The sequence below is a fragment of the Euleptes europaea genome, chromosome 7 (genome assembly GCF_029931775.1).
Source record: "Euleptes europaea isolate rEulEur1 chromosome 7, rEulEur1.hap1, whole genome shotgun sequence".
Classification (NCBI taxonomy): Eukaryota; Metazoa; Chordata; class Lepidosauria; order Squamata; family Sphaerodactylidae; genus Euleptes; species Euleptes europaea.
In genome coordinates this window covers 94284326-94311106 of record NC_079318.1, presented here as the reverse complement: position 1 = coordinate 94311106, position 26781 = coordinate 94284326, and the positions used below count along the sequence as shown (strand labels likewise).

General features: G+C 45.6%; 2 protein-coding genes across 2 annotated transcripts; both read right to left on the bottom strand.

Annotated features, from left to right (window-relative positions):
• Positions 1-4291: 4291 nt before the first annotated feature.
• On the bottom strand, positions 4292-8880 carry LOC130480253 (protein S100-A2-like). The gene is made up of 3 exons (XM_056852713.1): positions 8870-8880; positions 5454-5625; positions 4292-4473 (listed from the first exon to the last, which is right to left on the bottom strand). The coding sequence occupies exons 2-3, from the start codon at positions 5601-5603 to the stop codon at positions 4309-4311; spliced, it is 315 nt and encodes a 104-aa protein (XP_056708691.1). The 5' UTR covers positions 5604-5625; positions 8870-8880; the 3' UTR covers positions 4292-4308.
• Positions 8881-16435: 7555 nt separating this feature from the next.
• LOC130480252 (protein S100-A2-like) lies at positions 16436-22192 on the bottom strand. Its single transcript, XM_056852712.1, has 3 exons — positions 22151-22192; positions 19448-19596; positions 16436-16600 (listed from the first exon to the last, which is right to left on the bottom strand). Exons 1-3 carry the CDS (start codon positions 22152-22154, stop codon positions 16436-16438), a joined length of 318 nt encoding a protein of 105 aa, XP_056708690.1. The 5' UTR covers positions 22155-22192.
• Positions 22193-26781: the final 4589 nt, after the last annotated feature.

Below are 26781 nucleotides of genomic sequence, written 5' to 3'. Positions count from 1 at the left end.
TTTGATTTGGAGATCAGCTGTAGTTCCTTGAGATCTCCAGGCACCACCCGTAGGGTTGCCAACCTACAGGTACTAGCTGGAGATCTCCTGCTATTACAGCTGATCTCCAGCCGATAGAGATCAGTTCCCCTGGAGAAAATGGCCGCTTTGGCCATTGGACTCTTTGGCATTGAAGTCCCTCCCCTCCCCAAACACCGCCCTCCAAAAACCTCCTGCCAGTGGCGAAGAGGGACTTAGCAACCCTACCCACCTGGAGCTTGGCAACCCTTATATCAACAGCCTGCCATGTTTATTTCTTCCTCCCCTATCCTAAAGTCAAAATTAAGAATGACTAAAAGGAAACGAAAGGGAACATGGGGGAGAAAAGGAATGCTGAATAGTCGTAGTTAGTTTTTAATTCTGGTCTCCCACCCTTCAAGATATTCTCTCTCTTCCGTTTTGAGTTTAAAAAAAATATGGGTTCTGTCAAATTGACTGCTGACAGCCCAACTAGAAAATATATATTTAAAAAAAAAAACTGGGCTTAAAAAATATTAAAAACCAGATATTCCTTCCAGAATGACAACTGATCTCCAGACTACAGAGGTCAGTTCCTAGGGCGGCCAGGTCCCTCTTCACCATCAGCGGGATGTTTGGGGGGGTGGAACCTGAGGAGGGCGGGGTTTAGGGAAGAGAGGGACTTCAATGCCATAGAGTCCTATTGCCAAAGCAGCCATTTTCTCCAGGTGAACTGATCTCTATCGGCTGGAGATCAGTTGTAATAGCAGGAAATCTTCAGCTATTAGTTGGAGGTTGGCAACCCTATCGGTTCCCCTGAAAAAATGGATGCTTTGGGGGTTGGTCTGTGTTGCACTGTATCCCACTGAGATCCCTGTCCTCCCCAGGCTCCATCCTCAAATCTCCAGTTCCTCAACCTGGATCTGGAAACCCTACCCCACCATCCTAGGGTTGCCAGCCTAGGAGATCTCCTGGGATTACAACTGATCTCCAGGCAGCAGAGATCAATTCACCTGGAGAAAATGGCCTCTTTGGAAGATGGACTCTATGGCATTATACCCCACTGAAGGGGCTGTAGAGACCATCTCGTCCAACCCCCTGCTTAATGCAGGATCAGCCTAGAGCATCCCTGACAAGTGCTCGTCCAGCCTCTGCTTAAACACTGCCAGTGAAAGGGTGCTCACCACCTCCCTAGGCAGCCGATTCCACTGTCTGAATTTTACCAAATGAGGAAGACACATAATGAATGTTGACATGTCTGGTTTATGAGTATGGCTTATTGTGATGGGCTCATGCAGAACATTGGAAATAGCAACATCCTGACTCGCAACCCTTCAACAGTATAAAAGGACCCCCAACACACAACTCTTTCATCCACTCGCTTGAACAATATTTAGGTTTAATAGCATAATCCAACGCACTAACTGCATGGGGACTGGATTTGTGGGACACAGTAGGGCATTTTCATGTTAGAAAACTCATGCTGGTCAAATGGCCGAGATGAGAAGGCTGAAGCTCCTTGTCATCCAAATTGGGCACAGTTGACCTAGGTCTACAAAAGCACCCGTAGCACCCATCTGGCCATTACACAGGAAGAGAGAAAAGGGATCCTGGACACAACCTGTATTCTCCCTAATCTGTACGTCCTCTGTCAAGGTGTTCCAACCCAGGAGGTTTGAATGGCCCAACGAACCAATTCTGCAAGAGGTCAGACCTAACCAGTAGGTTCAAAATCTCTACTATTCTCTTCCTTGATGCTCAAGGCAGATTTGAATGCCTTGATATTGCCGTCAGGACTATCATCTTCAAAATGAAACCGGAAACAGGTGTCTGGGGCAGGGCGTTCCACAATGTAACTCTGCGTTGTGTGAAGAAACACTTCCTTTTATCAGTTTTGAATCTCTCACCCTCCAGCTTCAGCAGATGATCCCGCGTTCTAGTATTATGAGAGAGGGAGAAAAGCTTCTCCCTGCCCACTCTCTCCATACCATCCAAAATTTTATAGACCTCCATTATGTCTCCCCTTGACTGCCTTCTTTCCAAGCTAAATAGCGCTGTTTTAACTGCTCCTCATAGGGCAGTTGCTCCAGCCCCCTGATCATTTTGGTTGCTCTTTTCTGCACCGTCACAAGCTCTGCAATATACTTTTTTAGGGGTGGTGACCAGAACTGTTCACAGTATTCCAAGTGTGGTCTCACCATAGATTTGTATAAGGGCAGTATGATATTAACTGTGACACATTCATTAAATCGGAGGTGTCTTTTATATAAGAGGGAACGTTGGAAACAAAAGTTCGAAAGAAGAAGAGTTGTTTTTTCTATGCCAACTTTCTCTACCACTTAAGGGAGACTCAAACCGGTTTTCAATCACCTTCCCCTCCCCACAACAGACACCCTGTGAGGTAGATGGGGCTGAGAGAGCTCTAACAGAGCTGTAACTTGCCCAAGGTCACCCAGCTGGCTTTGTGTGTAGGAGCGGGGAAACAAATCCTGTTCACCAGATTAGCCTCCGCCGCTCATGTGGAGGAGTGAAGAATGAAACCCAATTATCCAGATCAGACTCCACTGCTCCAAACCACCACTCTTAACCACTACACCATGCTGGCTCTCCCCAAATATTTAGAAATTGGTTCTAATGCTGAGTTGTTTCCGGATAATATAGGTCTCCCTGGAGGGGAATTAAAACCCTTGTGAATTTTAAGTAGTATACAGAATACTGATGTTCTACGATTTACTTACATAAAATTGTTGCTCTCTTGGTGAAATTTATCCCAAATTAATTTCCATGTGAGCTTTTGTGACCCATAGCTCATTTCATCAGATGTGCAGAACTGTACATCCATAGGTTAAGCACCCAGCTACACTGTGATGCTGGTTTGGAAGAAAATTCTATCAAAAGACCGTCCAAGGAGAGCCACGCTACAAATTTGGGGACTCTATCTCCAAAAATGCCTTCACAGGAGCTTCAAAAAGGATCCCCGTAGACTATAATGGGCCTGAATTTTTTGGTAAACCCACAAATAAGCCAAATACTGAAATTTACCGGTATGGGTATCCATCTTATTCTGGGTTTACCCAAAAAATCAGGCCCAATAAACCTGAACCCAAAATTTACAAAAAAAAATTAAACAACCCTACTTGTGAAGCTTAGGTAGTATATAGAATACTGGTGTTTTAAGATTTAATTCTATAGAAATTGTTGCTCTCTTGGTGAAATTTATCCCAAATTAATTTCCATGTGAGCTTTTGTGACCCATAGCTCATTGCAGCAGCTGCACAGAAGTGTACATCCGCAAGACTTGGTTAAACACCCAGTGGTGTGAGGGTTACGATGTGATGCTGGTTTGAAAGTAAGTCTATCGAAAGATAAACCAGTTCTCTTTTCTACAACAGACGAACACCTCTCCCCCTCTGAAAAAAAATTACACCTCCCTCAAAATGATTAGAAGTCTCTATCACATGTGGTCAACTTCAATCTAAAATTTCTTTCCTTGATATATATACATTTTAAATCTGATTATTAGACTTTGGTACAATCTTCCAGTCCAACACATTCCTCTAAAATTCTCTTGCCCTGAAAACTTGATGGGGTCACCCGAGGTCAGTACTAATTTCGGCAGGCCTCCTTGTTTTTTGTTGTTGCAGCTTCAGCTCCGCGAGATGTCTTCTCCTAAACCACCTGGTGATCTTGGCTCAGGAAGATCCGTTGATGTCTTTGACTCATCCATTGCTCCTGCCCCACGATCGAGCATCCGGGCCCAACTAAAGATCGCAAACTTAATAGATGTTACAGCTTTATTTTTAAATAATGACCCCTATCGATAAGAAGTTCCAATCAGTTCTCCAGATACAAATACATGAAAGAAAGTCACTGGAATATGTGTTAGAAATGCTGAATATTACTAATCCAACTCTCAGTTAACAGGGTCTCTGGGTACTTGGTTTAATCATAACTTGTTCAGGCAAACCAAAACTATCTCTTCTTCCATCTTTCCTCCCTTTTTATGTTATGGTCCTCATCAGAAGATTGTGGGCCAACTCCACACCTCCTAAAACATCCACTTTGTCTGTTTGTTCATTAAAACTTCACTGCAGCATAGTGTCTGTCTTCTGCATTGTTGTCTCTAGTCTTGGATCACAAGTCCATCACATGCCTCCTCCAAGGTAGCACCGGCCCACGATAGGGTTGCCAGGTCCCTCTTCGCTACTGGCTGGAGGTTTTTGAGTGGAGCCTGAGGAGGGCAGGGTTTGAGGAGGAGAGGGACTTCAATGCCATAGAGTCCAATTGCCAAACTTGGGCGCTGCTTGGGCTTTACTGCACTCGTGGCCGGACCGCAGGAGAGTCCTTGAAGAAGTCGTGGAAGTAGGTGCAAGCTGCCGACACGAATCGGATGAACTCCTCAAAGTCCACTTGGCCGTCCTTGTTGGTATCAAGCAATGCCATCAGCTCCTCAAAGGCTCCCTCTTTTATTTTTAACTGGAAAGGGGGGGGAATGTAGAGTGGGAAGGATGAGTGAACTGTTGAGGGCCTTCTGGAATTTTTAGGCCTGTCTTGGATTAATACCATGGCTTCCCTTTTACAAGATCTTCAGAAGCTTGAGCTCTGTGATGGGGTTTACAATCCCTGAGGTTGCCTCCAAAAGTAGTATTATGCCACTGATTTTTGGTTCGAATCAGACCGCCAATCCACCCTCAATCCTTTTGCTAATTGCTGCTAGTCCAGCAGATGAGAAGGATCCTACAGAGTCCTCATGCTAAAACAGGAGCTCTGAGTCTGAACCCATGAAGTAAGAATCATCGTCCAAGACCATTAGGTCATCGGATTATTTGAAATAAAGAAAAGGAAATAAGGATCACCATTAATTTTAGGTACTTCTTGTTGTACTACCTGGTTCAGTGCTACTAATGTAGAAGAGGGTGAAGTGAAAAATGGGACACTGAACCACAGAGATGTTGTGGAGGGGGTCACGTTCCTGCCCTGCAAGATGGCTTTCACCCATGTCTTTGTGTTACTCTAATCTAGGGCTGTCTAGGGAAACCCAAAAGTGATGTCGAGTAGCTCTGGCAATTGCCAGGAAATCTATGGTGAAACCTGGAAGTGACATAGGGTAGCTCTAGGAATTGCCAGAATGCTGTGGTAAAATGATAGTGGGATATTATGGTAAAGCCATAGAGTTTCTGGCAATTCCTAGAGCTACCATATGTCACTTCTGGGTTTTTTTTACCGGAAGTGACCTAGCGATGCAGGAAATGTTGCAGCCCCCTTGACCCATGTCCCTGACCCTCCCACCAGCCTAGCAACCTTACTGTAATCTTTTCCTACCTCCCTGCCTGATGCCTCCATCCAATCTGCCATTCCTTCAATGCTGGTTTAATGAACAATTCCTTCCAGCAATTCCTCCTCTAACCTCAACCTGATCCCAGGACACTGTTTGTGAATGGGTACAAAATGCTTACCGTTTTCAGACTGGGGAGCTCTGTTTTCAATAGGTCCAGCAGCTCCCCTCTGCTGAGTGTATGTCTGTTGCCTTCCTTCCGGCCGTAGCGCTGGAAGGTGCAAACCAGCACTCCGAGGGCTTGCTCTAGATTATTATACATTCCCTCCATCACAGAACATGCGCAAAAGGCTCTGCAAGGCAAACAGGAGACAAACAGATGAGTTGGTAAAACAGGGATCCAGCTGGGAGACTTGACGGAATGGACGCCCTTTGAACGAACTGGCCATTGGGGAACCCCCAGGCAGTCGGCAAAGGTCAACCATGAGCATCTTCCTAAAGCAATACAACCCCCCTTTTTAGAAAGGACCTGCTTATTGGGAACATCACCATGCCTCATCTGTCAGACATCACAAAACCATGAATATCGTAGGGCTTTTATGCTCTTCCCTCTAAGTTTCTCGATGGGATATATTATAATAAGTGGCCATTGGATGCACGGAAGTGTATATGCAATCAGGACGCATTAGAAACTATTGAACACGTTCTTTTTTAGTGCAAATTATACGATGCCCTCTGATTCCACTGCTAGTGGATTGCCCCAGACCTCTTAGAAAACATCGCTTAGTGTTTCTTTTTCAGATGCAGTACCAAACTTATCGGTTAGTATGGCCAGATTTGCCTGGCTGGCTTTGGAATAAGCAATCTGTGATCAGAATCTGTATTGTTTATATACGTTCCTAATCTCCATTACATTTTATTTTTATATAATATTATTCCATATCTATTTATGTATGTATTCAATTTTTAATTTTGTAGGATAATTGATGGTCTATGACTGCGGATAAAGTGTGATTCTTCTTCTTCACAAAGCAGTATAGAACTGTTCCCTCTGGATTGCCTTGAAGAGGACAGGTTACGCCTCAAGTCTAGATGGATGAAATATTCCAGCAGTTCAGCTGGAAATTTGTTGGGATTTAACATAATTTTAATAAAGTATGTAACAAATGCTTATGATACCCATTGTGAAAATTACATGTCCATAGCCCAGGATTCGGAATATTCTGTAACTACCATTCTTGTCATCCAGAAGACAAGTGGCACATCTGCCCTCGAAATGTATACATTTTGTTATTCTCTGCATATAGTAATTTATCCTGCTTATTTTAATTCATCCTGCTTATTTATCCTGCTTATTTACTCAAATCCAATCTAATGCTTCACTTTCTTAAACCAGTTCTTGTGGAAAAATCTACCAAGTGCAGCCATCATGGTACAAAAGATTTCTGTACTTGTGAGTTCTTAGATGGTCTTGTTTAAGCACAGAAATCTTGTCCATTAGCATAATTAACCACAATTTTTGATACCGTTAACTGCAATTTCAGTAGTGTATATTGCTTCCAGTTCTGGTCCAATATCATTCTGGCTGCCACCAACAGGAGTATTGTCAAATACCACTGAGATTTAGGAAGTTTAATGGATTTCAACTAAGAGAAAAGCGATTCCACCTAAACATTAGGAAGAACTTCCTGACGGTGAGGGCTGTTCGATGGTGGAATGCGCTGCCTCGGAGGGTGGTGGAGTCCCTGTCTTTGGAGGTCTTTAAGCAGAGGCTGGATGGCCATCTGTCAGGAGTGCTTTTGATTGTGGGGTCCTGCATGGTAGGGTTGGGGTCACTGGGGAGGGTTGGGGTCACTGGGGATGTGGGGGGGGGAAGGTAGTTGTTAATTTCCTGCATTGGGCAGGGGGTTGGACTAGATGACCCTGGTGGTCCCTTCCAACTCTATAATGCTATGATTCTAAGTTGTTCTGAGCCACATCCTAATAAATATATCAGTGGTGATCTTGATCAAACTATGCCCGCTATAACATTTTGTTCCATACTGTACATCCTTCCAGAAATCCAAGATGTATATGGATTTTATCTCACTTTAATTCTCATGGCTCCCACCCAAAAAAGAATTCTGGGGATTGTAGTTTATCAAATGTGGAGAAATGCCTATGAAAGATTATTATTAATCAAGCTTAATCCAATGCAGGTTTGTTATGCCGAACAGAGAAGGATATACAATAGCCAGGCATGCTGAGAAATAGCTAGCCAGTCTGTACTTTTAAGAAGGAACAGCGACCTATTGGAATGCCAGCCCTGTAAAAATAATCCAGTATTATTCCAGTTATAAGTCTTTTCCACGTTCTCTTTTTCCTAGTCTTGAAGTTCCTGTTTCTTCCGTGTGCGTTTTTAAGTTCTGCACATGTTTTGCTCCCTCTTGTGGTCAATTCGATCTTACACCTTTTATCAAGAGTAAAAAGCGGCTGCATAAATCAGCAGGGAAATAAAATAGATTTACTCTTCTGCTACATCAGATCAGCCATTAGAGGGAGTAAAATACATGCAGAGCTTTTAAAAACACCAAAGAAACAGGAACTTCGCAACCAGGAAAAAGAGAATGCGGAAAAGCCCATGGTAGCAGGAGCAGCCTGAATAGACCAGACTAATCCAAACTTATGTCTTGCCTTGAAAACCCCATGAGGGGTCACCATGAGTCAGTTGCAACTTGACAGCACTTAATTATAATTACATTTGCAGGGGCGGAGGCAGAAAGAAAATGTGGCTTCCTTGAGAAGTTGGTGGCAGAAGTGAGATTTGAACTGAAGATCCCTGGCTCACACTCTTTCCCTTTAGGACTGACCAGGTTGGTTTTCAGCTGTGCAGAGGATAGGGTTGCCAGGTCCCTCTTTGCCACCGGAGGGTTTTTTTTGGGGTGGAGCCTGAGGAGGGTGGGGGTTGGGGAGGGGAGAGATGCCATAGAGTCCAATGGCCAACACGGCCATTTTCTCCAGGTGAACTGATCTCTATCGGCTGGAGATCAGTTGTAATAGCAGGAGATCTCCAGCTAGTATCTCGAGGTTGGCAACCCTAGCAGAGGAGTGGTGTGCTTCCTGAACCTCCCCCACCCCTCCAGTTTTTACTCTATATCCACTTTGCCCCATTCGGCTGGACTAGAGAGATACCATCCCATATTGTTGCAGGGGTCATACAGATGAACCGCACATGCCACATTTCACCAAGGCCTTTCCAACCCCGACATTTTGCATGGCGTGCAGGCACACTGCTGAGCACCAGATGCTGGAGATAAACGTCAGGGCATGTTCCGACTGGCGCACTCCCCAGAGGCGTCTGGCTGACCTCTGTGGGACGCCATGTTAGAAGGCACCTTTAATCTGATGCAGCAGGGCTCTAGCTAGGCATTTCAACAGAAACAATCCTGAAACGCCAAGAAACAGAGCTTCACAAGCTCACCCAATTCAATCCAACCACCGCTTACTCCTGATAAATGTCTTTTTTGGTATATTTGGAAGTAACATCAAGCCCCCAGAGTAGCACCTGAAAAAGTACAGATGGCCCCACACCCAAAGGAAGAATACAAATATACCAACCACGATATCCAGAGATAATGTTCTGTACAAGCCAAGCGAACGAGTCAGGAAGATTGTATTTCCAGCTTCCCCAGTGCCTCCCGACCTGTCTTGGATTGCCTTCCACTGCTGCTACTGGCACATTCCAATGAAGACAAGCCTGCATGTTAATTCGTAGGGCGGACAGGGCTTGAGAACTATCCACCCATTGCTTACATCACATCTGATCCCGATGCACACCCTAAGGTGCTTCAAGAGTAGGACAATGCTCATCTGTCACCCAGAAAACCTCACCGATTGTGGTTCATCTTTTCCCCATAGAATCGTAGACTCATTGAGTGGGGCCATCCAGTCCAACCCCCTGCTCAATGCAGGATCAGCCTACAGCTTCCCTGACAAGTGCTTTTCCAGCCTCTACTTAAAGAATTTTCTAACAGAGCGGTTCCTCAGTGGAACAGACTTCCTTGGGAAGTGGTGAGCTCTCCTTCCCTGGAGGTTATTAAGAAGAGGTTAGATGGCCATCTGTCAGCAATGCTGATTCTGTGACCTTAGGCAGATGATGAGAGGGAGGGCATCTTGGCCATCTTCTGGGCATGGAGTAGGGGTCACTGGGGTGTGTGTGGGAGAAGTAGTTGTGAATTTCCTCCATTGTGCCGGGGGTTGGACTAGATGACCCTGGTGATCCCTTCCAACTCTATGATTCTATGATTCCATTATTCTATCTTTCTACAAGCCTGAGAAAAGCCCTAGGTTTGCATAAAACTCAGAAATCTGAGTTTTTTTGGGGGGGGTTGGGTTTTGGGGTTTTTTTTGGGAAAAACCCAAAATAACAGAAGCAGCGCCTGTAGCTTTAAGAAACAAAATTGCTAGGCAACTACAACAGTACTGCCTGTTGAACTCTTGTTTTTTGACAATGAAAGGCAAGGAGAGGGGCAGGGCTCTTTCCAGCACTGTTTTTGCTTGACTCATCGAGGCCAGGCACCAGATGACTTGCTGCCTACCAACTTGCATGACTTACCCAGGTGTGGCTGCTTACTACTATCCAAAAGCCGCCACCCCATAATAGCCAGTGTGGTGTAGTGGTTGGCGTTTCAGATGAGGATCTGTGAGACCTAGACTTTGGATCCGTCGCGCACTCTCAGCCGAACCTACATCACAAGGTTGTTGTGAGGATAAAATGTAGGACAGGAGAATGATGCAAGCTTTCCTGGGTCCCCATTGGGGAGAAATAGGGTTGCCAACCTCCAGGTACTAGCTGGAGATCTTCCGCTATTACAACTGACCTCCGGCCGATAGAGATCAGTTCAACTGGAGAAAATGGCCGCTTTGGCAATTGGACTCTATGGCATTGAAGTCCCCTCCTCCCCAAACCACACCCTCCTCAGGCTCCACCCCCCAAACCTCCAGATATTTCCTAACCCGAAGATGGCAACCCTAGGGAGAAAGGTAGGGTCTAAAAGAAGTAAATAAATTATAAATGTAGCAGAAAAAGGGGGTAGATAAATGTAGATTGGCTGGTGGGTCGGAAATAGAAAAGGAGGCATGGGAAAGTGAGACTATGGGGGTTGTCTGGAGGAGAGAGAGAAAATTAGTGTGGGGAAGGGTATACAGAGGAAAATCAGTTGCCCGTCGCAAGTCCTTGTGGGTTCCCCACTGTGCAACTGGGTCACAGTTAGGGTTGCCAGCTCTGGGTTGGGAAATACCTGGAGATCTGGAGGGTGAAGCCCGAGGAAGGCGGGGTTTGGGGAGGGGAGGGACTTCAATGCCATAGAGTCCAATTGCCAAAGCGGCCCCTTTCTCCAGGGGAACTGATCTCTATTGGCTGGAGATCAGTTGTAATAGCGGGAGATCTCCAGCTAGGACCTGGAGGTGGGCCACCCTAGTCACAGTGTTCCTGGGCACAGACTGCCGGGGGACAGAAGGAAGGAAATCTGGAGACAGGAGGGCAGGTAAATGTTGGTTGGCTGGTAGGCTGGAAGGAGAGAAGGAAAATGGGAGAGGCTGTGGGGGATTTCAGGAAAGGGAAAGAGGAAATAGTGGCAGAGGGGGAGATAAGATGCCCTTCACAAGTCCTTGTGGGTTTCCCGCATCATCATCATCATCATCATCATCATCATCATCATTCAGTTTCCTATTTCACCTTTTCTCCAAAAACCTCAGGACAGTGCTCATCTCGTTTCATCCTGACAACAGCCTTACAAAGTAGGTTAGGCCACCCAGTAAGGTTCAGAGGAAGTAGGGATCTGGGCCCACGCTTTGACAGGCCATGTCCAGCCCTCTAACTACTGCACTGAATTGGCTCATCCCATCCATGGCCAACAGAAGTGGGCCTCTAGGCTCTCTGGAACTCCAAGGGGGGTTGCCAGCACGGCCTCAGCAAATGCCGGAAGATTTGGAGGGTTGCAGGTGGGGTTTGGGGAGGGTGTGCCATCACTTCCAAGTGAAGCTGTGGCATTTGTCCTAATCTCTATGGTAAAGGTTATAGATACATGGAGAAATTCTTAAAGCCTACCAAGGCCATTTTCTGACTATTTCCCCCCTCCTCGGTTTCTCAAAGGTGAGGCTTTGGGGCCAAGAGCAGGGGTTGACCTGCCGCAGGTGGACAAAGGATGCCTACTTCCTTCCCAGCATCACTGAGGCGTTACAATATTTTTGGCTCCTGTTTCTGTCTCAAGCACTGCATGTTAAGTCCATGCACTTCTTTTTCCAAGTTGCATAAATAAGAACAAAAAAAGGAAAACTTTATTTGCACCTGAGGGGGAAATCCGTCCTTTTAAACAATTCCACATGTAATGCCTTGTTATTTGACAGAGGAAATTATATCCTTCCGCCACCACTCCAATGCCCTTCTTTGCACTTTTGGGTCTAAGAATGTATAGCCTGCTCCTAAACACATGTACTCAGAAGTAAATCCCACTGTAGTTTAATGGCATTTACTTTCCGATGAGTGTGCTAAGGACTTAACAGGAGAAAGAAGTCAGACCTGCTCGGAGTTGTCTCTAACTGCCTGGGAAAGGGGATTTGGGCCCCTTTGGGGTGGGATTAAGAAACTGGTTGCCTGGTTGACTAAGCCAGAGGCAAAAGGCAGGGCCAGGGAGGAAATCAGTGTGGCAATTACGGAAAATTGTAACAAGGAAGTATTTATGGAAAGCAGCACGCTGCCTTCTTATGTGGGTGTGTTGTAGCCCTTAGAATGAGGCTGGAAGAAGATTTTAATGGGAAAAATGTGTGTGTGTGTGTGTGTGTGTGTGTGTGTGTGTGTGTGTGTGCGCGTGCATTTTGGGTTTTTATTTTTATTTTTTATTTTTGTTAAAAGATGTTTCTGTCCAACACAAACATTGCTTCCAATACAGCCTAACTAGCTAGTGAATTTTATAGGAGCCACGCAGAGAAGAAAAGGCAAGAGGAAAATTGAACTCATTTCTCCAAAATGGGATGCCTGCTCAGTTGGAGGAAGGGAGTCTTCACAATTTTAAAAAAAAAAAGTCTGCATTATCAACGGAGCTCTGTGCCTGGGTAAGGCCTTGTCCTACCAGAAGGGCTGCTTAGCCCATCTTTCTTTTATTTAAACAAAATTTGAATTTGTGACCTGGATGTTCCCATTGAAAAAGTGGGAACTTGTTTTTAAGATAAGAAAATTCTGTTTAGAAAAAACTGAAAATAGGGATGGCCAGCGTCTTAGAAGCATAGAGTTGGGAGGGGCTGTAGAGGCCATCTAATCCAACCCCCTGCTCAATGCAGGATCAGCCTACAGCATTCCTGACAAGTGTTTGCCCAACTGCAGCTTGAAGACTGCCAGAGAAGGGGAGCTCACCACCTCCCTAGGTAGCTGATTCCACTGTTGCATAACTCTTAGTGTAAAAAAAAATCCTAATACTCAGCCGGTCCTTTTTCAACCGTAAACCCATTATTGCAAGTCCTATCCTCTGCTGCCAACAGGAAAAGCTCCCTGCCCTCCTCTAAGTGTCAGCCCTTCAAATACTTAAAGAGAAATCAAGTCCTCCCTCAAACTCCTATTCTCCAGAGTAAACATTCCCAAGTCCCTCCGCCTTTCCTCGCAGGGCTTGGTCTCCAGGCCCCTGATCATCTTCATTGCTCTCCTCCGCACCCACTCCATTCTGTCCACATCCTTTTTGAAGTGAGGCCTCCAGAACTGCACACAATACTCCAGGTGCAGCCTGACCAATGCAGTGTACAGCGGGACTATGCCATCTTGTGTTTTGGATACTATGCCTCTGTTGATGCACAAGCATTTTTTGCCACTGTATCACATTGGCTGTTCATATTCAGCTTATGGTCCACCTGTACCCCAAGATCTTGTTCACACACACTGCTACCTGGAAGTGTATCCCCCATCCAGTTGCATGTTCCTCATTTTTGTTACCGAGATGTAGAACTTGGGCACTTATCCTTGTTGAATTGCACTAGGGAAAGGTCTTGTATTTGATTGCCACGTTGTGTTTCCCTTTCTGTAGTTGTTTTGGTCTGGTTTTGCCCTGCAATATTGCCTTGCTTCATTTGATCTCTTTTTCTGTTTGTAACACAAAACCCTTTTTGTTTAAGAGCCATTTTCCATTCATTCTTGAGTATTGATCGAAATCTGGACCTTGGTATACATAGGCTAAGATCCCAAGTACCTAGGTGCCCAAAACACACATTTGTCTGTTTCCATGTGTTTTGCCCGTGTTTTCTGGATGCTGTTTTCGTCAGAATCTGGAAAATACAGGAAAAACACATGGAAATGCGCGGGGAATGCAAGGTGACCTCTGATGGTTGGGAAAGGCATGCCTAATCAAAAGGAAACCCTAAAGCAGTCAGCGGGGTGGCCGTGAGGGAAACAGCCCTGCATAAATGGCTAGGGACACCTTTGCACATCATGGACCTGAACACGTGTATGCCGATTTGGGTATCAGACCGCTGCAGCAGTTCCACTCATTGGAGCAAAGTCTTCTGAAGGTGCCACCCTGCAAATGGATAGGGTCGAGAAATTCCTGGAGATCTGGGGGTGGAGCCTGGGGAGAGTGGGGCTTGGAGAGGAGAGGGACCTCAGTGGGGGATAATATCATAGAGTCCACTCTCCAAAAGCCACCATTTCCTCCAGTGGAGGGTGGAGAAAACTGAGAGGGGATATGATAACCATCTTCAAGTACTTGAAGGGCTGTCATATAGAGGAGGGTGCCAAGTTGTTTTCTGTTGCCCCAGAAGGTCGGGCCAGAACTAACGAGTTGAAATTAAATCAAAAGACTTTCCGTCTAGACATTAGGAAGAATTTTCTAACAGAGCAGCTCCTCAGTGGAACGGGCTTCCTCTGGAGGTGGTAAGCTCTCCTTCCTTGGAGGTTTTGAAGCAGAGGCTAGATGGCCATCTGTCAGCAATGCTGATTCTGTGACCTTAGGCAGATGATGAGAGGGAGGGCATCTTGGCCATCTTCTGGGCATGGCGTAGGGGTCACTGGGGGTTTGGGGGGGAGGTAGTTGTAAATTTCCTGCATTGTGCAGGGGTTGGACTGGATGACCCTGGTGGTCCCTTCCAACTCTAGGATTCTATGATAGGGTCCTGATCTCTGTAGTCTGGAGATCACGTTTAATTCCAGGAGAAATCCAGACCCCACCTGGAGGTTGGAAACCCTACAAATGGTAAGATCAACAATTACCTGTGGCTCCCATATGGTGGAAAGTCCTGCCTAACAAGGTCAGGATTTGGCTCCCACACTTTCAACCTTCTGCAGAATGCTTACAACAGAATTGTTTGGGAGGGCATTTTTATAAAGGCAATAAGGCGGTAATTAAAGTCTGTGGAATTTAAGGCAGTCTTCACTGTACATATTATGCTACGTTTATTGAGTTGTTCTTTAATTTTGTAATCCAGTTTTATTGCATTGCTGATTGTAAGTAATATAGTGTTCCACTGCATCGTTCTCCAGTCTTGTAATTCCTGCTTTACTGTCTGTCGTGTACTGTGTTCGAAATGTTCTCTAATTTTGATTGCTGTATGTTCTTATTTAGTTGCATAGTTTTTAGTTGTAATCTGCTTTTTGACTTCCAGTGAGAACAGTGGAGTATAAATGAAGTAAATAAATAAAATACTGTCTTCCACCCCGCCCCGCTATCCAAACTAGGGTTGCCAGGTCCCTCTTCGCCACCGGCAGGAGGTTTTGGGGGACTTCAATGCCATAGAGTCCAATTGCCAAAACGGCCATTTTCTCCTGGTGAACTGATCTCTATCAGTGGAGATCAGCTGTAATAGCAGAAGATCTCCAGCTCGTACCTGGAGGTTAGCAACCCTAATTCAAACTGATAGTATGAGAAAATATTACGTAATGTAGTAAGATGGTAGGAATTATTATAAACCTCAATGCTGTATGCATATATATATGTAAAGTTTTATCAATATATGTTAGAATTGGGTAGTGACTGCCAAGAACTATATTCAGGCTAGGACAGAGGGCTCAACCACCTGAGGAGGTAAGGATCCATGTGCTGTGGGGAAGCCTAGCCCCTCCCCTTTTCCTGCTTCCTTCTCTCTTTCCAACCTACCAGCCAACTACCTTTATCTGCCCTCCCGTCTCCAGATTTCCTTCCTTCTGTCCCCTCGCAGCCTCTACTAGGGTTGCCAACCTCCAGGTACTAACTGGAGATCTCCTGCTATTACAACTGATCTCCATCCGATAGAGATCAGTTTCCCTGGAGAAAATGGCCACTTTGGCCATTGGACTTTATGGCGTTGAAGTCCCTCCCCAAACCCCGCCCTCCTCAGGCTCTGCCCCCAAAACCTCCTGCCGGTAGCAATGAAGGACCTGGCAACCCTAATGGGATCAAACCTAGGGAACACAAAATAGTATCTTTCTAGACAAATACAAACAGTTGAGCCTACCTGAGGCTTTTCGATTGAGTCCCAAGGCAGGTGGCAGAAAAAACTGGGCACCTGAAAAGGAGCAGAGACACTGGAAGCTTTAGCAAATGAGACGGTATGGAGATCAAGGACACAGCTGGGGCTGCCAACTCCGTATTGGGAAATTACTGCAGATTTTGATGGTGGAGCCCAGGGATTTGAGGAGGAGAGGAGGCTAAGCTTTAGGGTTGCCAGGTCCCTCTTTGTCACCGGCGGGAGACTTTTGGGGCAGGGCCTGAGGAGGGCGAGGTTTGGGGAGGGGAGGGATTTCAACGCCATAGAGGTCAATTGCCAAAGCGGCCATTTTTCTCCAGGTGATCTGATCTCTATCGGCTGGAGGTCAGTTGTATTAGCAGGAGATCTCCTGCTACTACCTGGCAGTTGGTGACCCTGTTCAGCAGGGTATAATGCCACAGAGTGCATCTTCCAAAGCAGCCATTTCTCCAGGGAAATGGACCTCTGTTCCCTGGAACTCGGTTGTAATCCCAGGAGCTCTTCAAGCCCCACCTGGAGATTGCCAACTGTACACCCAGCAGACGCCAAACAGAAATCCCCCTTAGGTGAAGTTCTCCTTTCAGTAATGTTAGCACACGCATAACCTTCTAACCATCTTTATTACTATACAGTTTTGCCCCCAGACCGGGGCTAGTCGAAGGGTATAACAGCCACAGAGGACCCCTCTGAGAAACGTCAGCTTCATCTCTTCCGGTTGTTCTCGTCAGCACACTCTTGGAAGAACTCATTTGAGAGGGAAGCGGCGAGAGCCAAGAAGACCGCGTACTCCTGGAAATCCAGCTCCCCGTCCTCGTTGCTGTCTAGTTTCTTCATCATATATTTAAAACCAGGCTCATCAATCTTCCCCTGTAGCAAGGAGAAGGCAGAGCAGAGCTCAGTAAAATCTCAGCAGATCGGTTGCGTTTCCATGTCCGATCGTCACTTGGGACCAAGGCGTGGAGATGATCTAAGAATGACTGAAGAGCCATGGTAGTCCCAAATGCATAGGGTTGCCAGGTCACTCTTCGCCACCGGTGGGAGGTTTTTGAGGCGGAACCTGGGGAGGGCAGGTTTTGGGGAGGGGAGGAACTTCAATGCTATCGAGACCAACTAGTACCTGGAGCTAGTACCTGGAGGGTGGCAACCCTACAAAAGCAGCTAGAATTCCCTAGACTAGCTGCCAGATGTCCTGCTATGTTGGGAGACCTATTCAAGAAAAAATAGTAGCCACGCCACACCAACACGGCAATCAAACCCCAAAATACAAAAGCATGTGTCTAAGGGACAATACCCATGCCCTGAGAGAGGGTAAGAGTACAAATGGAATGAGGAGTTTGTCAGATTATGTATCATTTTGGACAAATAAGATAGATGTGAAGTTCTGATGAAGATTTTTACAAAACGGGATCAAGAACCGGCAACCCATCTAGTACTAAAGAGATTATTTATAGCTATTTTTCTACCGATACTGAAGAGATGATTTATAACTTTATTTATTAACTGATCTACTGGTGTTGCATCATTGAAGAGATATCCACAACATATGGAAGAACAAGCTCAAGGATTGTATATGGACTCTTGATTCTATGCCAGTAGAATTATTGTGTATTGTTACTTTGGATGTATTTCATTCCATATAGTTAAATCTATGGTCAAAAACGCATGGTCGCTTAGCCCACGTTATTCCCTGTTTCAGCCAGGATCAATGTAATCCGGGCTGGAGGAGAATCTGTACGCATTACCTGGAATGAGCAGGGACAAACCTGTGGCAAATGGATCCATGTGAACAGAACAAGCGGAGGGCCAAGTAAGCCCTCCCTGCCTCCCAGCCCCTGGTGATTGGTCCTTTCAAATAGACTAATAAAGGCTTTTTTCTTTTATTTTTTTTATTATTTTTATAATAAACAAAATAAAACAAAACAAAAAAATACAAAATACATATATATATATACACATATATATACATACATACATATACATATATATATACATACATACACACACACACATATATATATATACATACATATATATACATACATACATATATATATATATATATATATACACACACACACACACACCCCGCTTGTAAAAGCATTTTCAGAACAAAAACCAAAAAACGGAGCAATCTGAAAGAAGGGGGTGGGGAGAAATCCAAGCCTTGCTTTAAAAAAGCCTTTCTTTTTCCCAGAAAGAGCTCCCAGGTAGCAAGAAGCAGGAAGCAGTTGAACCCCTGCCTGTCCTCACACTGCTTCATATTCGGCTGTGAGAGAAGCCAGTCATCTGTGCTTCCCCTGGTTGGCTGCCAGGAAAAGACGGGTTCATTCTGCTTACAGACAGGGCTGAGCCAAGAATAAATAAGGTTTATTTATTTCGCGAAGATTTGATCCTGGGTGAAGCAGGGAAGAAAGAGGGAAGAAACTGGGTTAAGGGACCATGTGTTTTAGACCTATGGGTATTGTCCCTTGTGTGTGTGTAAAGTGCCGTCAAGTCGCAGCCAACCTATGGCGACCCTTTTTGGGGTCTTCATGGCAAGAGACTAACAGAGGTGGTTTGCCAGTGCCTTCCTCTGCACAGCAACCCAGGTATTCCTTGGTGGTCTCCCATCCAAGTACTAACCAGGGCTGACCCTGCTAGCCACGTGCTTGTTTAGGTTGGGATACCTCCCATTGGCAGCAATCTTTGCCAACCCCAACTCCCAGAGCAGCAGTGGAGGGGGATTAATTTTATAGGGAAAATCTGGAAGTGACATAGGGTAGCTCTAGAAATCACCAGAAACTTTATGCTAAAACTGAGTTTTTCCCGGAAGTGAGGTAGCAACGTGGTAGACATCACACAGTTGATGTGTCCCGTCCCCCCGCCCGAGCCACCCGCCAATCACCAGGCTCAGCTTGACAACCCTAAAAATTAGTGTCTACTGAATCTGAGCAGAGGTGAGCAGTTTCTGGGAAATGATCCATGACATAGGAACCTGGACATGGTGAAGTGGTCTAATCCTGTAAGGCTGCTCTCATGAGATTTTTAAAGAAGAGAGCGGGTCATGGAATACAAATTGATTACGCCGGAGAAGCAGAGATGATTTTGAATTCCTCATTCCCACAGTTTTGGCCTTAAAAAACATTCTCCATTGCACGAATTGAACCTGTGGTTCTTAATCTGGGCATCATTTTCTGCTCCCTGGCACCGAATTGTTCCCAAAAACTGACATTTTAAGCATATGAGTGACAGACATTGAACATATTAAAACCATACATGGTGGTGGGGGTGGAAAGCGCCGTCAAGCCATAGCCAACTTATTGTGACCCCCCCTAGGGGTTTCAAGATAAGAGACAAACAGAGGTGGTTTGCATTGCCTGCCTCTGAGTCACGACCATGGACTTCCTTGATGGTCTTCCATCCCAGTGCTAACCATGGCTGACCCTGCTTGGCTTCCAAGAGCTGATGAGATTGGGCTAACCTGGCCTATCCAAGTCAAGGCAAGACCACATATATTTAACATAAAACTCTTCAAGTTCCAAATCTACCAAACAAACAGCAAAGGTGCAAAGAACCAAAAAGTTAACAAAAATGTGAATAAATATAAAAAGAAACCAATCAAACAAACAACCAGCTCATAAACAGAAATGAAATGGGGAACATTCACTTATTCCTACTTCAGCGCTTCTCTGAGCTTTCCTCCCAGAAAAGAAATCTCCCACTATATGACCTGACCTGGACAAAAGCAGGCATCTCTTGAAGAAGCAGCTCCCTCATCTCAGCCTTGTTGAGCTTATACTTGTCGCCATCCCTGCCTGAATATTTGTGGAAGGTGTTTATCATCACCCCTAGAGCCTTTTCAAGGGGTGCCTCCATCTTGGCCTCTGAAAAGAAAAAGAAAAATAAGATTAGGCACCTCTCCAGGAAGTAGATGATTTGTTTGATTCTGCCCACCTGTGTGGTGTGAATTCCATGATCTTCTCCTCACGACCTCTTCATAATAAGAAAAATATGCCGTCAAGTTCCAACGGACTCATGTGGAGCCCTTCTGTGGAACGGCCCAGGCATGGCATGAGCAGAGGAGGTTTCCTATTGCCTTCCTCTGTGTAGCAATCCTGGTCTTCCTTGGTGGTCTCCCATCCAAGTTCTGACCACGGCCAACCCTGCTTAGCTCCAAAACTCTGTCCCAAACTGGGCTTCATGAGCTGCTGACTTCCTCATAACCCCTTGTGATGGACAGCTAACTGCAGATGCCTTATACCTGTCTGAGAACCCTGATTGACAAGGAGTTTGGGGGAGAGAGAGATTTCTACTGTTGACCTGGGAGATTGGCAGCTGAGAGTTGCAGTTCAAGAGTGGCAGCTGGAGTGGAAGAAGGAGACGATCGTAGGATCGAGGAGGATCTTGAGGTAGGAAAGTGAAACCAGTAGTCCTTCCCTGAGGGAAATAGCTCCAAGGAAAAGGGAATGATCCCTATCAAGCGTTAAAGAAGGGAAATTGGTACCTGTGTATATGTTCCTGCCTCCACAATTTTTACAAATGTTGTGTCAAATTAGGTTATGCCTGTTTATCTAAGGAGTGGCAGCCAAGTGATCTCTCTCAACTGTTACAAACACCTATCAGTAGAACAAAACAGCTACATTCTTGTGACAAACCATCTATTGAGTATAGTTAAATTGTGGAACTCCCTACCCCAGGATGTGGTGATGGCTGCCAACTTGGAAGTCTTTAAGAGGGGAGTGGGCATGTTCATGGAGGAGAGGGGTATTCATGGCTGCTAGTGAAAATGGATACTAGTCATGAAGCATCCCTATTCTCTCTAGTATCAGAGGAGCATGCCTATTATTTTGGGTGTGCTGGAACACAGGCAGGATGGTGCTGCTGCAGTTGTCTTGTCTGTGGGCTTCCTAGTTGGCCACTGTGTGAATAGATTGCTGGACTTGACGGTCCTTGGTCTGATCCAGCATGGCCTTTCTTATGTTCTTACGTTCTTATGTTGTTGTTTTCAAATGGATATTACAAGATATACAAACATATAAACATACACATCAAATTCTTACATTATAATGGAACTTACTCTATAACTTCTGATCTATTATACCTTCTTTGAATGTTATAATTGCATATTCAAGGATGCATTTCTTACTTACATTTTAACATTCTATTATTTTTATCAGTTAACAACTATATACTCAAGAAATACTTTCCATTTTTCATTAAAAAAGCAGAGGTTGATCTATTATTCACTAAAGACATTAACTTAGCCATAGTTGCATATTCTGTTACTTTATTTGTCCATTCAGTTACATCTGGGTCGTCTTCTGCTTTTCACTTCTTTGCATACTCCACTCTTGCTGCTATCACCATATTTTTAAGTAATTCATTATATATTTTTGGCATATTGTCTGGCAAAATATTTAACAACATAGTTTTTGAATCTAGGACAAATTTGATCTTCAATACTCTTTGCATTTCACCATGTATCATTTCCCAATATTTTCTTGCTTTTTTGCAAGACCACCACATGAGCTTGATGTTTGAATACAAGCAGGGGGCGAGGGCCAAGAGGTTTAGCTGGAGTTGGCTAAAGCTGAAGCAGACTTTGGCTTTACATTGTTCCTTGCAGCAACCTGGTGCAGGACTAGCAAAGGTGCTGCTTGCTTTAAAGAGGTTGCTTGCTTCCCCAAGGCTCTGCTTATAGATGCCGCTGATACTTCGTACCACATGGAAATCAGCAGCATACAGAGAGTCAGACCATTGGCCTATGTAGCCTAACAGTGTCCCAAGGACTGCCAACTTCAGGGGGTGGGGGGCGGGAGATCTCCTGAAATTACAACTGATTGCCAGACTGCACAGATCAGTTCCCCTGGAGAAAAGGGATGCTTTGGAGGGTGGACTCTATGGCATTATACCCCACTGAGGTCCCTGTCCTCCCCAGTCTCACACATGAACACATGAAGCTGCCTTATACTGAATCAGACCCTTGGTCCATCAAAGTCAGTATTGTCTACTCAGACCGGCAGCGGCTCTCCAGGGTCTCAGGCGGAAGTCTTTCACATCGCCTACCTGCCTAGTCCCTTTAACTGGAGATGCCGGAGATTGAACCTGGGACTTTCTTCATGCCAGGCAGATGCTCTACCACTGAGCCACAGCCCCTCCTTCAAGCTCCACCCTCACCATTCCCCACCCCCAAAATCTCCAAGAATTTCCCAGCACAGTGTTGGCAACTCGAAGCATTCCCTTGCCAAAGTTATCTGGGCAAGCGTTCACCCCAGCTGCCTGAGATCCTTCTATCCACATCTGGAATGAGAATCGTCAGGTTTCATCGGAGCCTCACCACCCTTCCAACAGAATTCACACCTGGCTTTTTTTGGGGGGGGGAAAGGATTCGAGGATAGAAGATGCAGCAATTTGCAAGAGGCGGGGAAAGCCACTCACCCATAGGTGCAGAGGGGGGAAGCCCGCTGTTGTGGGGAAGAGAGAAGTTATCTGAGCCAGAAGGGCATGTGTGTACATCCACTGAGCTTCTGCCTTGCATACCGCCCGCGCCCACAAGTGCCATCTGAGAGCTGCTCTACTACTCTTTCGTTACGAGCCATCTCCGCTTTTTTCTTCCCCAACCAGTTTGAACCTCACCCAGTACAATTCGTTCCTGGAGGAGGAGGGAAGGGATCCTTTCTCATCCTTCCATTGTTAGGGTGACTCAATGCCTCAACTGCCTGGTGAGTTCAGGAAGGCTCCTGTCTAAAGTTGACAACCTTCAGGTAGTGGCTGGAGATCTCCAGTTGTTACAACCAGAGGCGGATCTACTGTGAAACTGATGAAGCTTAAGCTTCAGGGCCCCTAATCCCGGAGGGGGCCCCTGAAGCAACTTTTTTAAATGAGTGAATTTCTCAACAAAATCGATGGAGTTTTTTAGTGATAGAATCATAAGCCGATGGGTTAAAGTACTTAATATTGACTTTAGAATATGCTCTAATACCCATTTCATATGGCCTGAAAATGTCCCTGTCATTGGTCAAGTTTCAAAATTTTCTCAGGGGTTTGCAGCACTCAAATTCCCAGCTGTAAGGGCTCACTGAGTTTCACAGCCTACATTTTGGATCTATTCACAGCCTACATTTTGGAAGCGGGATCCTCAAATCCTTCGTTGGTGCACGGCTGAATAGTTCTGTGGTCTTATTTCATCACTGTACGGCCCATTTTCAAGGACTCCCCACCACCACCCTGTTCTCCAGTATTTGGGCCTCGAGGTCCTTGCAAGGGCAGCAAGGCCCTTTGGACCTTGTTGGATGTGACCCTATTGTTGCCGGTTGCGAAGGGGCCCCCATAACAGTTCAAGCTTCGGGGCCCCAAAAAACGTAGGTCCGCCACTGGTTACAACTGATCTCCAGCTGACAGAGATCAGTTCCCCTGGAGAAAATGGCTGCTTTGGCCATTGGACTCTATGACATTGAAGTCCCTCCCCTCCCCAAACCCCACCCTCCTCAGGCTCTGCCCCCAAAACCTCCTGCTGGTGGTGAAGAGGGAGCTGGCAACCCTAATTGCAGCCCCAGTCTTTCTTGGTGGTCTCCCATTCAAGGACTAACCATGGCCAACCCTGCTTAGTTTCCACGCTCTGACAAGTTCAGGCTAGGCTCTGTAAGCATACAGCTCTGTAAGCATTTTTAAAAATAAGAGATGGGGAAGATAACTGGATGACTTAAAGCCAAGGGCTACTGCCCCTTAATAGCACATTGGGTGGATTCCACCTCTCATTAGTGCTACAGGGGTGGAGAAAAAGCAGCCCTGTCAAAATCGACTCATATGTACAGGAACGTCATCTTGTGTGGCATTATTTGATTTGATTGACTTTATTTATAGCCCTTTGAACCTGTGGGGAGGGGAAGGGAAGGTGATTGTAAGCCAGTTTGATTCTTCCTTAAGTGGTAGAGAAAGTTGGCATATAAAAACCAACTCTTCTTCTTCTTCTTCCAATCCAAACAGGCTCAAACCTAACTGGAGGCACTGGGCGTTCCTTGAAACCTGCTTGACAGGTGTTTGAAAGAGACCTGCCCAGGAATTTGCATTTCTCTCTGATTCTGAAGCCTCTTTTTTCTAAGAAGCCTCATGTTCCAGGACGCGGCACATTCTGTGTGCCAAGATCCTCAGAACAATTGAGACCGAAGACAGACCAACCACAAACACTGGGCGTTGTTATAGTTTCCGGACCCCAAGAGCCGGGCTAGCATCACAGTCCTTCCTTCTTACCAGAATATTTATAGCCGTCTAGTCCTGCAGATGAAGAGTTCACCTGCAAATGGACATCTTATAAGAACATAAGAAAGGCCCTGCTGGATCAGACCAAGGTCCATCAAGTCCATCAGTCTGTTCACACAGTGGCCAACCAAGTGCCTCTAGGAAGCCCACAAAAAAGACAACTGCAGCAGCATTTATCCTGCCTGTGCTCCACAGCACCTTCCCTTCCCCACAACAGGCACCTTGTGGGGTGGGTGGGACTGAGAGAGTTCTGAGAGAACTGCGACTGGCCCAAGGTCTCCCAGCAGGCTTCATGTGGAGGAGTGGGGAATCGAACCCGATTCACCAGATTAGAGTCCGCTGCTCTTAACCACTACACCACTCTGGCTCTCATCCGACAAACATCCCGCTCCTATGCAGCCCTCCCAAAGGACGAATAATGCCCCCCTGTGTCTTTTCAGCTCCGAAAAATAGCCCATGGAGAAGGCAGGAGCCCCCCCCCCCCGGCTGCAGTCCCAATCTGAATCGGGGCTCCCGCACTGCTTTCACACAGAGTCCTCATGGTGAATTTGTATAAAACATAGCATGTAACCTGGGCATATGATCGTCATCTGTGTTTACATTTTCGTGCCCCATAAAGAAAGACAGGTGCTAGAGACAGAGTGAGGAAACCTAGTCAACTGAGGCAAAGCCTCGAGAAATCTAGCAATTCATGGGCATATTGTTTTGGGTCCAGTAGCCACTGACCTTCTCCCAACCAATTTAAAACCATGAAGTATATATTGCCTTGTGTGTGCACTTCATTACGAAAACAAAGAATCTCTTGGTTGGATTACAATTTAAACTAATGACTAAGATTTTGATCTGAGGTGCCGTCTGTAAAATACGAACATGCCCTTCAGCTTTAGCCAAAGCGTCATCCCCTTTTCAGCTAATCCTTATGTTTATGAGGATAAATTAAGAGAGATTAAGGTTGCAGCTTTTCCCCTAAGCACTAGATCTTGCCACAAAATAAACTTACACTGTTGAATGCGGGAAGCTCATTGAGCAGAAGTTCCTTCAACTGAAGAGCCAGTGTGGTGTAGTGGTTAAGAGCGGAAGACTCTTATCTGGAGAACCAAGTTTGACTCCCCACTCCTACACATGAAGCCAGCTGGGTGACCTTGGGCTAGTCACAGTTCCCTTAGAGCTCTCTCAGCCCCACCTACCTCACAGGGTGTCTGTTGTGGGGAGGGGGAGGGAAGGTGATTGTAAGCCGGTTTGAGTCTCCCTTAAGTGGAAGAGGAAGTCGGCATATAAAAACCAACTCTTCTTCTTCCTCTCTCTTTCTCTGTGATGTTTGCCTATTCAAAGAGTGCTTTCCTTTTCAGCCTTATGGAGAGGGGAGTGGACATATTCATGGAGGAGAGGAATATTCATGGCTGTTAGTTAGAATGGCTACTAGTCACGCTGCATACCTATTCTCTCTAGTGTCAGAGGAGCATGCCTATTATTTTGGGTACGGTGGAACACAGGTAGGATGGTGTTGCTGCAGCCGTCTTGCTTGTGGGCTTCCTAGAGGCACCTGGTTGGCCACTGTGTGAACAGACTGCTGGACTTGATGGGCCTGGGTCTGATCCAGCAGGGCCTTTCTTATGTTCTTATGCTCTTAGAACACCAGCTAGGAAACAGGATTTGGTTTTTCATCTAATCAGTAAAGTGACATACTGGTTGTGATATTATTTTTTCTTGCCCTGAAAGATGAGTTGAAAAAACTGGATCATTCAAGAAGAAGAAGAAGAGGTGGTTTTTATACCATGCTTTTTCTCCACCTTTAAGGAGTCTCAAACCAGCTTACAATCGCCTCCCCTTCCCCTCCCCACAACAGGCACCTTGTGAGGTAGGTGGGGCTGAGAGAGTTCGGAAAGAACTGTGACTGGCCCAAGGTCACCCAGCTGGCTGCAAGTGGAGGAGCGGGGAATCAAACCCGGTTCTTAGGGTTGCCAGTTCCGGGCTCGGAAATACCTGGAGATTTAGGGGGTGGAGTTTAGGAGGACAGAGTTTGAGGAGGGGAGGGATTTCAACGGGTATAATGCTACAGAGTTCGCTTTCCAAAGCAGTTATTTGTTCCCGATGAACTGATCTCTGTCGCCTGGAAATCAGTTATAATAGGTATAATCAATTATAATAAAATCAGTTATAATATAATAATAGATCTCCAGATACCACCTGGAGGTTAGCAAAAAATACCAGTACAAGGCTCTACGAAATAGGTGTATAATAATAGAAATAACACTCACAATACACTGATACAAATTAGACTAAGCGAAATTCACAACCACACATACAACAATAACCATATTTGTCAGTGTATTGTTATATATATATGTGTTTGTTATAAGGTTTTGGTATAATTGCTTGGTTATTGTTGTATGTGTGGTTGTGAATTTCGCTTAGTCTAATTTGTATCAGTGTATTGTGAGTGTTATTTCTATTATTATACACTTATTTTGTAGAGTCTTGTACTGGTGTTTTTTGCTGACTTAGACTGACAGTATTGGTGATTCTTTTGATTGCTTATCACCTGGAGGTTGGCAACCCTATCGGTTCTCCAGATTAGAGTCGGCCGTTCTTAACCACTACACCACACTGGCTGTCGGTTATCTGGTTTCCTAAAGGAGAAGGACAGGATTCTCTGAAACACAGCTTGTTCCCCACTGCCAATCTTCCCATCCAATGCACATCTGGAGAGTCGGATGTGTCATAGGGGAGCACTGTGTGACCCACAGCTGGGCAATTCCCCAGAATTCTTTGCAACACATAAAAAGTTCCATATAGGGTTGCCAACCTCC

Excerpts from the sequence above, each read along its gene's own strand:
- LOC130480252 (XM_056852712.1), bottom strand. Across the intron at positions 16,601-19,447 it reads AGATGCCTGCTTTTGTCCAG|GGGAAGATTGATGAGCCTGG; the intron begins GTCAGGTCATAT and ends TCCTTGCTACAG.
- LOC130480253 (XM_056852713.1), bottom strand. The coding sequence starts at position 5,603 with ATGGAGGGAATGTATAATAATCTAGAGCAAGCCCTCGGAGTGCTGGTT. Across the intron at positions 4,474-5,453 it reads AGCTCCCCAGTCTGAAAACG|TTAAAAATAAAAGAGGGAGC; the intron begins GTAAGCATTTTG and ends CCCCCTTTCCAG.